The sequence below is a fragment of the Eubalaena glacialis genome, chromosome 3 (genome assembly GCF_028564815.1).
Source record: "Eubalaena glacialis isolate mEubGla1 chromosome 3, mEubGla1.1.hap2.+ XY, whole genome shotgun sequence".
Classification (NCBI taxonomy): domain Eukaryota; kingdom Metazoa; phylum Chordata; class Mammalia; order Artiodactyla; family Balaenidae; genus Eubalaena; species Eubalaena glacialis.
Window position 1 is genome coordinate 160,175,578 of NC_083718.1, and position 13,540 is coordinate 160,189,117.

A 13,540-nucleotide genomic window follows, 5' to 3' on the forward strand; every position below is an offset into this window, starting at 1 on the left:
TCCACTCACTTCTGGTTTGTACAGTTTCTCCTAGAAATACATCAGTAATCTTATGGGAGCTACCTTGTATGTAACAAGTTGCTTTTCTATTGCTGCTTTCAAGATTCTCTCTTTATCTTTGACTTTTGACAGTTTGATTATAATGTGTCTTGGTGTAAGCTCCTTTGGAGTCATCATACTTGGAGTCCTTTGAGCATATTCGAATTTGGATGTCTAATTCCTTCCTCGGTTTTGGGAGATTTTTGACCATTATTTCTTCAAATATGCTTTCTGTCCTGTTCTCTCTCTTTTCTCTTTCTGGAACTCCCATAATGCATATATTGGTCTACTCTATGGTGTCCCATAAGTCCCTTAGGCTTTCTTCACTTTTCTTCATTCTTTTTTATTTTTGTTCCTATGACTCTAAATAATTTCAAATGACCTTCTTTGAGTTTGCTGATTCTTTCTTCTGTTTGATCAAGTGTGCTGTTGAATCCCTCTAATAAGTTTTCAATTCACTTATTGTATTCTGCAGCTCCAGAATTTGTTTGGTTCTTTTTTATAGTTTCTGTCTCTTTGTTGATATCCTCAATTGGACGGGCTTCTGTCAGGGGAAGACCTTTAATAATTAACCTGACTAGAGATTCTGGGGAATCTCTGAAAACTTTTTTGGTGGATGCGACTTCTCTGAGCTTGTGCAGCTAATTTTCCAATTAGACAGGTCTGCTGGTTTCTTTTTCAGGTTTCTTTTTCATAATCTCTTGCTCCCTCTGGTGTCTGTCTGTGGTACTGAAAGTTCTCTGGTGCTACGGCATCAAGCCACCTCACTCAGCAGCATCCCAAAGTATGTTGTGTTTAGTGGCATCCGAAGTATTTTGGCTCCCCATCAGTACTGCAAATCAAGAGAGACAGAAACCAGTCCCTCGGGCAACCCTCTGAAAAGCCAGAACGTTGAATGCATATTCCACTCTTCTTCCCACCCTCACCCCAACCCTTTGAAAATCAACCCGAGTTGAGCTGTGCCTGCTTGTGGGTTTCTGGAGTTCTCGAAAAGATATTTTGGTCCATACATTGTTGTTAAGCTGGTGTTTCTGTTGAGGACTGACATTTGGGACTTCCTATTCCACTATCTTGCTGAAATCACTGCCTTATCTCTTTCTTGTAATATGGTATTTTATTTTATCTAAAACAGCATCTAATTTTGGAGATGTTAAAATGTGGAGGAAAAATGACCAATGGCAAGAGTAAGACAGCATATATAGTAAGACGAGCCACAGTCTTGTTATGGCAGAAATTCACCTCTAAGTATTAGGATGAAAGATTAGGGTGCTGTAATAAAGAGACCAAACAACACAGTGGCTTGGAGTACAAAAAAAGTGTGTTTCTCTCTCACTAACAGTTTTGAAATGTGTATCCAAGTGAATGGGGTAGCATTGCTACATGCTAAATTCAAAAACCCAGTTCTTTTTATCCTGTTGCTCTGCCATCCACTAAGATGCAATATCTGGGACATACTTATACTAAAAATGATTCATTGTTTATCTGAAATTCAAATTTAACTGGGTGCCTTGTGTTTTATCTGGCAAGTCTACACTAGGACACTGTATAGTCTGCAGCCATCAAAGCTGGGCTCCTGCAGGTTACAGCTGGTAAAAAGGGGAAAGAAAATGATGTGAAGGCATGCCTGCTTTCCTGAGGGTCTAGGCCCAGGAATGTCATATACCATTTCTGCTCATTTTCCATTGGCAAGAACTTAAATTATAGGATTATACCTAACTACAAAGGAGACTAGGAAATGTTAGTTAGTTAAGTGCCCCCAGTAAAAAAGGTGAACGAGGTGCCGCCGGAACGGGCCGAGTCTCCGCGTCCCTGGGAAGAGAGGCGAGGTTCAGTTACATCTTTAAAAAATCCAACATCAAAATGGCTTCAAAAAGAGCTCTGGTCACCCTGGCTACAGGAGCAGAGGAGATGGAGACGGTCATCCCTGTCGATGTCATGAGACGAGCTGGAATTAAGGTCACCATTGCAGGTCTGGCTGGAAAAGACCCGGTACAGTGTAGCCGAGATGTTGTCATTTGTCCTGATTCCAGTCTAGAAAATGCAAAAACAGAGGGACCTTACGACGTGGTGGTTATGCCAGGAGGCGGTCTGGGTGCACAGAATTTATCCCAGTCCTCTGCTGTGAAGGAGATACTGAAAGAACAAGAAAAGAGGAAGGGCCTCATCGCCACAATCTGTGTGGGACCTACGGCTCTGTTGGCTCATGAAATAGGTTTTGGAAGCAAAGTTACAACACACCCACTTGCTAAAGACAAAATGATGGATGGAAGTCATTACAGCTACTCAGAGAACTGTGTGGAAAGGGACGGCCTGATCCTCACCAGCCGGGGGCCGGGAACCAGCTTCGAGTTTGCTCTGGCAATTGTCGAGGTGCTGGCCGGCAAGGAGGTGGCCGACCAAGTGAAGGCCCCACTCGTTCTTAAAGATTACGGCAGAGAGGTTTGATGATGGGTAATCCATCCTCACCGTGTTCGCTTTAAACAAAAGAAGGGGGATTACTGTGCAGAGACACCGTCACCACCATCCCCCCTCAAGTGTGGCTGTGACGTGACAGCTGCACAGAGATTCCTCAACCTGCACTTGTGTCCCCACATTTCTGAACCTTGATTGCAGAATAAATGGGGCATTTAGCAAAACTACTGATGGTTCCTTCTTTTACTTCTGGTCTCTGTTTTCTTGTGTGAAACCAAGTGATTATCAGCTGCGTTTGCAGCTCTTAACTATTGATACAGCTGCTGAAATAAATGAATAGGAAACGCATTTTACACAGCAGAGAGGAAAAGCATAAAACAGAGATTGAAAAGGCTTGTGACTTCTCTCCTGTTCATTAACTGAATCTCTAATGTGCGATTAAAAAATACCAACAAAAAAAAAAAAAGGTGAACGGATTTTGGAGGACAACCAGCAGTCTTCATCATAAGAAGTTGATTTTCTGTGTCCTTTATTTCTTCTTCCCCTATCTCTGTATTTTTGCCTTATATTTTAGGGGCTTTTCTTGATGTTATCTCCCAAGTGGTTTCTTGAATATCTTATTTTAGCTATCATATGCTTAATATCCAAAAGTTATTTCTAATTTTCCAGTTGGTCTCCTTCCACTAGCAACCTTTCTTGTTCTATGGAGGTAGTCTCTTCCCAGATCTTCCTGAGGATATCATTAGAGTTTTTAAAGATTCTACTGTGCCAGAGAGCCCAGAAATAAACCCACACCTTCATGGTCAATTAATCTACAACGAAGGAGGTGAGAATATACAATGGGGAAAAGACAGTCTCTTCAATAGGTGGTGCTGGAAAACTGGACAGCTAAATGTAAAAGAATGAAATTAGAACATTCTCTAACACCATATACAAAAATAAACTCAAAATGGATTAAAGACCTAAATGTAAGGCTAGAAACCATAAAACTACTAGAAGAAAACATAAGTAGAACACTGTTTGATATAAATCATAGCAATATTTTTTTGGATCTCCAAAGGCAAAGGAAACAAAAGCAAAAATAAACAAAGGGGACCTAATTAAACTTAAAAGCTTTTGCACAGCAAAGGGAACCTCAACAAAATGAAAAGACAACCTACTGAATGGGAGAAGACATTTGCAAATGATATGACCAATAAGGGGTTAATATTCAAAATATATAAACAGCTCATACAACTCAATATCAAAAAACCAAACAACCCAATTTCAAAATGGCCAGAAGACCTAAACAGACATTTTTCCAAAGAAGATATACAGATGGCCAACAGGCACATGAAAACATGTTCAACATCATTACTCATCAAAGAAATTAAAACACAATGAGACATCACCTCACACCTGTCAGAAAGGCTATCATCAAAAAGACCACAGATAACAAATGTTGGCGAGGATGTGGAGAACAGGGAACCCTGTACACTGTTGGTGGGATGTAAATTCGTGCAGCCACTGTGAAAAACAATATGGAGGTTTCTCAAAAAAACTAAAAGTAGAACTACCATATGACCCAGCAATTCCACTCCTGGATATATAGCTGAAAAAACAAAAAAACCAAAACAAAACCCCACTAATTCAAACAGATACATGCACCTCAATGTTTGTAGCAGCATTATTTACAATGGTCAAGGTGTGGAAACAAGTTAAGTGTCCAACAGATGAATGGGTAAAGAAGATGTGGTAAACGATCATGAGAGATTACTACAAGCAACTCTATGCCAATAAAATGGACAACCTGGAAGAAATGGACAAATTCTTAGAAATGCACAACCTGCTGAGACTGAACCAGGAAGAAATAGAAAATATGAACAGACCAATCACAAGCACTGAAATTGAATCTGTGATTAAAAATCTTCCAACAAACAAAAGTCCAGGACCAGATGGCTTCACAGGTGAATTCTATCAAACATCTAGAGAAGAGCTAACACCTATCCTTCTCAAACTCTTCCAAAATATTGCAGAGGGAGGAACACTCCCCAACTCATTCTACGAGGCCACCATCACCCTGATACCAAAACCAGACAAAGATGTCACAAAGAAAGAAAACTACAGGCCAATATCACTGATGAACATAGATGCAAAAATCCTCAACAAAATACTAGCAAACAGAATCCAACAGCACATTAAAAGGATCATACACCATGATCAAGTGGGGTTTATCCCTGGAATGCAAGGATTCTTCAAGATACGCAAATCAATCAACGTGATACACCATATTAACAAATTGAAGGAGAAAAACCAGATGATCATCTCAATAGATGCAGAGAAAGCTTTTGACAAAATTCAACACCCATTTATGATAAAAGCCCTGCAGAAAGTAGGCACAGAGGGAACTTTCCTCAACATAATAAAGGCTATATATGACAAACCCACAGCCAACATCGTCCTCAATGGTGAAAAACTGAGACCATTTCCACTAAGATCAGGAACAAGACATGGTTGCCCACTCTCACCACTATTATTCAACATAGTTTTGGAAGTTTTAGCCACAGCAATCAGAGAAGAAAAAGAAATAAAAGGAATCCAAATCAGAAAAGAAGAAGTAAAGCTGTCACTGTTTGCAGATGACATGATACTATACATAGAGAATCCTAAAGATGCTACCAGAAAACTACTAGAGCTAATCAATGAATTTGGTAAAGTAGCAGGATACAAAATTAATGCACAGAAATCTCTTGCCTTCCTATACACTAATGATGAAAAATCTGAAAGTGAAATTAAGAAAACACTCCCATTTACCATTTCAACAAAAAGAATAAAATACTAGGAATAAACCTACCTAAGGAGACAAAAGACCTGTATGCAGAAAATTATAAGACACTGATGAAAGAAACTAAAGATGATACAAATAGATGGAGAGATATACCATGTTCTTGGATTGGAAGAATCAACATTGTGAAAATGACTCTACTACCCAATGCAATCTACAGATTCAATGCAATCCCTGTCAAACTACCACTGGCATTTTTCACAGAACTAGAACAAAAAATTTCACAATTTGTATGGAAACACAAAAGACCCCGAATAGCCAAAGCAATCTTGAGAACAAAAAATGGAGCTGGAGGAATCAGGCTCCCTGACTTCAGACTATACTACAAAGCTACAGTAATCAAGACAGTATGGTACTGGCACAAAAACAGAAATATAGATCACTGGAACAGGATAGAAAGCCCAGAGATAAACCCACGCACATATGGTCACCTTATCTTCGATAAAGGAGGCAAGCATATACAGTGGAGAAAAGACAGCCTCTTCAGTAAGTGGTGCTGGGAAAACTGGACAGATACATGTAAAAGTATGAAATTAGAACACTCCCTAACACCATACACAAAAATAAACTCAAAATGGATTAAAGACCTAAATGTAAGGCCAGACACTATCAAACTCTTAGAGGAAAACAAAGGCAGAACACTGTATGACATAAATCACAGCAAGATCCTTTTTGACCCAGCTCCTAGAGAAATGGAAATAAAACCAAAAATAAACAAATGGGACCTAATGAAACTTAAAAGCTTTTGCACAGCAAAGGAAACCATAAACAAGACCAAAAGACAACCCTCAGAATGGGAGAAAATATTTGCAAATGAAGCAACTGACAAAGGATTAATCTCCAAGATTTACAAGCAGCTCATGCAGCTCAATAACAAAAAAACAAACAACCCAATCCAAAAATGGGCAGAAGACCTAAATAGACATCTCTCCAAAGACAATATACAGATTGCCAACAAACACATGAAAGAATGCTCAACATCATTAATCATTAGAGAAATGCAAATCAAAACTACAATGAGATATCATCTCACACCGGTCAGAATGGCCATCATCAAAAAATCTAGAAACAATAAATGCTGGAGAGGGTGTGGAGAAAAGGGAACACTCTTGCACTGTTGGTGGGAATGTAAATTGATACAGCCACTATGGAGAACAGTATGGAGGTTCCTTAAAAAACTAAAAATAGAACTACCATACGACCCAGCAATCCCACTACTGGGCATATACCCTGAGAAAACCATAATTCAAAAAGAGTCATGTACCAAAATGTTCATTGCAGCTCTATTTACAATAGCCAGGACATGGAAGCAACCTAAATGTCCATCATCAGATGAATGGATAAAGAAGATGTGGCACATATATACAATGGAATATTACTCAGCCATAAAAAGAAACGAAATGGGTGGATGGAGTTAGAGTCTGTCATACAGAGTGAGGTAAGTCAGAAAGAGAAAAACAAATACAGTATGCTAACACATATATATGGAATCTAAGGGGAAAAAAAAAAAAGGTCATGAAGAACCTAGTGGCAAGACGGGAATAAAGACACAGACCTACTAGAGAATGGACTTGAGGATATGGGGAGGGGGAACGGTAAGATGTGACAAAGTTAGAGAGTGGCATGGACATATATACAGTACCAAACGTAGAATAGATAGCTAGTGGGAAGCAACCGCATAGCACAGGGAGATCAGCTCTGTGCTTTGTGACCACCTAGAGGGGTGGGATAGGGAGGGTGGGAGGGAGGGAGATGCAAGAGGGAAGAGATATGGGAACATATGTATATGTATAACTGATTCACTTTGTTATAAAGCAGAAACTAACACACCATTGTAAAGCAATTACACTCCAATAAAGATGTTAAAAAAAAAAAAGATGTGGTATATATATATATATATATACAATGGAATATTAGCCATAAAGAATGAAATTTTGCCATCTGCAGCAACATGGATGGACTCAGAAGGTATTATACTTACTGAAATAAATCAAATACTGTATGTTATCCCTTATATGTGAAATCTAAAAAAATAACACAAATGAATGAATATAACAAAACAGAAGCAGACTCACAGATACAGAAAACAAACTAGCGGTTACCAGTGGGGAGAGGGAAGAGGGAGGGGCAAGATAGGGATAGGGGATTAAGTTACTAACTACTACATATAAATAAGCTACAAGGATATATTGTACAGCACAGAGAATATAACTAATGTTTTATAATAACTTTAAATGAAGTATAATCTATAAAAATTCTGAATCACTATGTTGTACACTGTAAACTCATATAATATTATAATCAACTATACCTCAATTTTTAAAAAAAGATTCTACTGTGCCATTACAACTTTCTGTTGTCTAGAGTCACTTATTCTGTTTATCTTGTCTCTCTCTTATGCTTTTAGTTGTCTTTATAATTCTGGTCCTCCTGGTTGCGTGTTTATGGAATAACAGACCAATCAATCTTAGTAACTGAGCTGGTGTCTTCTGTTGCTGTATATTTCCTCTGTTTCCCTGTATCTGTTTCCCTGAGACAGAATATGAAAGACTTTTGGCAGTAGGGTTTTCTGGCAGGCATTACTGTAGGGTGAGTGTGTGGGTGATTGTCGGGGGAAAGGGTGGGGGGAGGGTTTATAAATGTCACAATAACAAAAGTTTTATTCTGTGATGTCAACACATTAAACACCCTAGATTTCTCCTGGGGACTTACTGGATTTCTATAGAATGAGCCTTCTTGGTTTTGCTGTGTGTGTGTGTGTGTGTGTGTGTGTCTGTGTGTCTGTGTGTGTCTGTGTGTGTTTTGCTTGTCTGGAAGTAAGTGCCAATCACTCTCCATTTTGAAGGTAAAGGGGTTAGGGGGTGACTGGTACAAGCTTCTGCATAGACAGACTTTCTACAAACGCCCTTGTTTTTAGGTCCACTTTTCATGTCTGTCTCAGCACTTGCTGGTTATGAGTTCAGAGCCTCTCTGGGATCTTGCCAGGAAGACTGGCTCTCACTCCCATTGCCTACTTTCTGGGCTATGGCTTCCTCCACTCTGTTGAGCAACCAGTGTACTGTCGTTTACTTCTAGAAATTTGTTGAAGTCTCTACACTTGCCACCCCTCTTCCCTGCCATTCTCTTTGCCGTTATGTGTTAATATTCCTATTCTGTCGTTTTAATGAAGGTCTCAAAAGGAAGGGGAAACAACCACTTGTGCTCACACTACTGTCTTGAACTTTAATATGTTTACATGCTTTGCAAATCTTCAAGGGTATTTATTTGTTTGGGTTTTTTACAGCTGCTTTTTTTGGGGTGGGTGTACCACCGTTAAGCAGTGAGACCTTGTTCTGCTGAGCCCCTTGATGTGTTTTTGTATACAAATTAGTATCAGAGGCTGAGGAAAGCTAAACAGCTTTTTATAATAGAGTAAAACAACCTGGAATTTCCATGGCAATCTGGGGGAGAAGGGGTAAGGACAGCGATGGGAAGAAAGAAGAGCAGGGACTTCCTTTGTGGTCCAGTGGGTAAGACTCTGCACTCCCAATGCATGGGAGCCGGGTTCAATCCCTGGTCGGGGAACTAGATCCTGCATGCTGCAACTATGAGTCCGCATGTCGCAACTATGAGTTCTCATGCCTTCCCTGAGTGCCGCAACTAAGACCCAGCACAGCCAAAATAAATAAACTTTTTTTTTTTTTAAAAAGAAGAAGAGCAAGTTAGTCACACACCATGATGTGACCTCTCCCCAAGATTCCCAATCTCTTCAAGGGATTCTAAACGCACAAAATGCTTGGTATGACAGAACTTCTCAGGGAACCCATGAAGGCGCTTAGTTCTGTGATAAGGCAAATGGGGACAAAACAGATGACGAAATAAAATTCATACTTTATGGTAAGACAGGAAAAACTAAAATAACATTTTTCTTTTTTCCTCCTCCCTCCCCGTTAGTGTGTGTTGTGCACCTGCACTAACCAGACCTCATTAGGAGATAACATTCCTTCTTAATCTCATCAAGGGTCATAACTCCTTGGGAGATAACCTTCCTTCTTAATCTTGTAAGGGCCCATGATGACCCATGACCCACTACTTGCTTTGTACACGTAGATCTGGACTGTGTAAACTGTCAATAATACGTCACTTAATGTACAGCCCTCTGTCTCAGAAACTTATATAACTGAGCTTTGACCTCTAACGGTGGAACAGTTCCCAGAGCGTTCTGAGAGGCTGTTCCCCAGTCATAATACCCAGTTTGGCTCTAATAAAATTTTCCATTTCTTTCTTAGATCGACTGATTAATTTTTTGTCAACACAGAGAAGGACTGCACAGACCACAGGAACCTCAGGCAAGAGACCATGAGAGCATAAGGGCCAGGAATCTGCAGAAATTGTGGCGGGTTTGGACTCTCCCGTGCTGTGGCTTTGGCAAGGCTCTGAGGCAATCAGAGAGCTCTCTGTGGGTTGGGAGGCCCCAGCTGGCACCTGGCTTCTATATACACGTTCCCGACTTACTTGCCCCCTTTAGTTCATACTCCACACTAGCCTGGTGTTCTTCCTAGAGGGTGAATGCGATCATGCCATCCCTCGGCTTTAAAATTCTCTACTGTCCACAATCTGAAATTCTTTATCCTGGCATCCAACACCCTTCATGACCCGGCCTCCAACTACCTAACAAGCCTCATCTCCTCCTCACACAGGACAATCTTCACTACCTCAAATGTTTCACCGTTCCCTAAAACACTAAGGCTTCCCTTCCATCGGAAATAGGCTTCCTCTTCTTTACCTAGTAAACACTTACTCATTCTCCAAGACCAAATTCAATCCCTCTCTCAGCCTTCTCCTCCCCTGCAGTTAGCCATCCCACCTGTGTTCCCCCAACACCTTGATCAGAAGGGAGTTTCTCTTCCTCTGAGTTCCTTGCAGGAAGGACTGTGTCTTTCTCACTTTTGGGGCCCAATGACTAGTACAGGCCAGGTTAGGGCCCTCCCCGGGGCTCCCACAGCCCCCCCCCCCTCCCCCGGGCACAACTGTAATGACACCTATCATCCTGCCCTGGAACTCTGGGTTTAAGTGCCAATCTCCTGCACTCAAAGGGAGAAACTCGGGAAAACAGAGTAGAAATTACTTTTTTGAGAGGGAAATTTATACTTAAAAAGGAAATCTCCATTTGTTAAGGGTGTCTACCTCACCGCACTTGGAGGAGAAGATGACTAAATCATAAGAGAATGTTATCAATGGAGAAGGCAGAGACTTAATCTGCATAACAAATCTTACCTTTGTTTACCCTGCTTTTCCTGGTAACTTCCCATAACTGGCTTCCTCTCCCACCCTCACCTTTCTTTATTTCATACTTGGCTAAAGATGGTTTAGGCCACCTGGGCAAGTTAACTCATTTTCCCTGTCTCCCAGGTATACGTGAGGTATACACATGAATAAACTTCTGTTTTTCTCTTGTTAATCTGTCTCTTGTTACAGGGGTCTCAGCCAAGAACTCTGAAGGGTAAAGGGACAGTTATTTTTCACCCCCTACAAGGGGGACAGCTACCTGGGGCCGAGAGGCTCCCCCCTCTCCCACCTGTCACTAGCCCGCTACTGCAGGTGAAGGAGCTCTGTGGGCTGTACCCTGGTCTGGCGTCTCAACTCAGGACTTGAGAGCATTATTGGTGGAAATTAAACCCAGGGTGGGAGCCTCAGGCCAGTAGGCTGAGGCCCTGGACAGTGTCCCAGAGCAGGGGGAAGAGAAAGTCCTGCAGCTCCGCAGAGTCAGATAAGGAGAAGGAAGAGCAAGCCCCGTTTGTCCTAGGGTCCCGAAACACCCTGGGGACAAGAGCAGGACATTGCACTGCCCTGGAGATGCCCTATGGGGAGGGAGAACAAGAAGGAGCTTCACAGGGCTCCAGCCGACCCCTCTGTCCTTGTCCAGACTTCTCCCCAGCAGACCTTACCCTCAGCAGCTTTGCCTTGGCTCTGTACACCCCATCTTTCCCAGGAGCGTCAATTCCTAGGCCCAGCCAAACAACCATGAGAGAGACGTGACAGAACTACATCCTTCTGGGATGAGACCACTCTAAGGAGTAGCGGGAACTGACAGGGAGCGGGGGTCCAGGGAGCAAGGCTTAACGACCATGCGGTCATTAAGAAGGCATCAGTATGAGGCCTGGGTTGGTTAAAATCCCAGGTGAGCCACCTAGCAGCCATGTGACCTTAAATGAGCAAGTCACTTGATCTAACTGAACCTCAATTTCATCATCTGCAAAATGGAAACAATAATTACCTTGCAGAATTGTGAAGATTTAGAAATTAGGCTCAATAGTAAATGCTGTTATAATCACTATTTTCCAATACCCAGACATGTGTAGGATTGGCTCCAGGCCTCTCTTCCAGGCTCTGACAAAAGCAATCCTGTAATTTGCCTGCACTACTGTATTGTGATAGTGAATGGGAAAGAAGTTATGTTACCCAAACAGTAATGGGTTAATGTCTCCCTGTTGACTAGAGACTCTGGGGAAATGCCTTGATTCCAAGGAGTGAGTATTGGATGGCAGGCGGCAAGGCCTGTGGGTAAAGGTGCACGTGGGTCTCTCCTTTCATCTGGGATCTCATAGCAGAAGGAACCCAGAACTTTCAGAGCAGAAAGAGACCAGGCATGACTGCCTGTTCCAACAGAAGTTGGGGTCCAGGGGCTCTGCCTATGGCTGTACTGATGTCCCTTGTACCTTTCCTATCACGGGGGAGAGAGTTCAGGGGTCAAGTTCCTCCAGTGCTGAGGGAAGAAAGAGGGCCTGAACATAGGCTAAGTTTGCACAGCTTTTCCCTTCTCCCTGCCTACCCCCAACCTCCCTTCCCTGTTCTGGACCCTGTCGGGCATCCAGTTAAAACTCCCTTAGGTGAGGCGGGGAGAACCCCCTGCTTCCTGACACGTAATAGCCGCTTGATAAATGTTGGTGGATGGAACTGAATTGCATGAAGGCCATAAGGTTGACGGGAGGGAAAGGGCTTCATGTGAATTCAGTCTAGGGGCGGGGAGCCTGCGGGTGGCCACCACACCAGGATCAAGTGCCAGGAGCTGATGAGGGCCCCACCCTTCCAGGTTTGCCTGCTGCTGAAACCTGACGGCCACCCCACATCAGAGAACACAGGAACCACAACTTCACTGTCAGTATTCCCAGTAACTAGGAGGAAGAGAGAAAGGAAGGAAGTGGGGAGGGAAGAAAGAAGGGGAGAGGAAAGGGAGAAGAAAGGGAAGAGGAAAAGGGAATGAAGGAGAAAATAAAGGAAGCTAGCAAAAAAGGAAGTCAGAGAGTGAATAAATGGACTAGTCAGGACTCAATAGCCTGGACCAACACAGAAAACCTAGCCTATAAACTTGGTCAACAAAGGGCAAATGAGATCGGCCAGCAAGTTATGTCCCAAGATCAAAGCAGGTCCTGGGTCTCACTGGCAGCAGACTCCAAAAGAATCACAGCAGTTGTCACTAAGGCTCTGGGTCTGGAAGGATTACCAAGCTCCCCAGACTGAGAGGAGAACAGCAGACCTAGCTTGGTCATGAGCAAAATGAAGAGCTGGCCTTGGAATCAGACACACCTGACTGGAATCCCAGCTCAACCATTAGGTCAGGTCATTTAACCCCTCAGGATTTCCTTATCTTGACAATGAGGATACTACTACTTTGCAGACTAGTCATGGAGATCAGAAATAATGGTGTATAATAACTGGCATTCAGTAGGTGTTAGATGGCAATTTCTTTTTAAAGTTTTATTTATTTATTTATTTTGGCAACATGGCATGCGGGATCTTAGTTCTTCAACCAGGGATCGAACCTGTGCCCCCTGCAGTGGAAGCATGGAGTCTTAACCACTGGACCTCCAGGGAAGTCCCTGGCAACTTCTATTATTAGGGAGCAATTCATACATGCAAGTTGGGTGACTATATGTTTAAAATATTTTGTATGGAGATTTTCAAGGAGCAGGAAAATATATATGAAATAAAAGTGCTTTGTAAACTGAAAAGGATCCTACAAAATGTCAGGGAATTGTTTGGGAAGTCGTCTTTTATGGTTAGAAAAAATACAGGCTTTGGGTTTGGGTAGAAGTAGGTTAGGTTCCTGACCCTGCCACTGACTTGCCATGTAAGCCTGTTTCTGCATCTGTCAAATGTGGGTAATCCTTACTTGACAGGGTTGTTGTGAGAATAGGATGATGACTGGCATAATCCCTTCCTGGGTAGGCGGCAAGATCCCGTGTGATAGGTCAGGTCATCAGCAGTGCCAGAGTCACATTCTGC

The 13,540-nt window shown here is 42.3% G+C and overlaps 1 protein-coding gene across 1 annotated transcript; it reads left to right on the forward strand.

Moving 5' to 3' along the window:
• Window positions 1–1,818: 1,818 nt before the first annotated feature.
• On the forward strand, window positions 1,819–2,484 carry LOC133087206 (Parkinson disease protein 7 homolog). Its single transcript, XM_061184009.1, has one exon. The coding sequence runs from the start codon at window positions 1,900–1,902 to the stop codon at window positions 2,482–2,484; it is 585 nt and encodes a 194-aa protein (XP_061039992.1). The 5' UTR covers window positions 1,819–1,899.
• The last annotated feature ends 11,056 nt before the right edge of the window (window positions 2,485–13,540 follow it).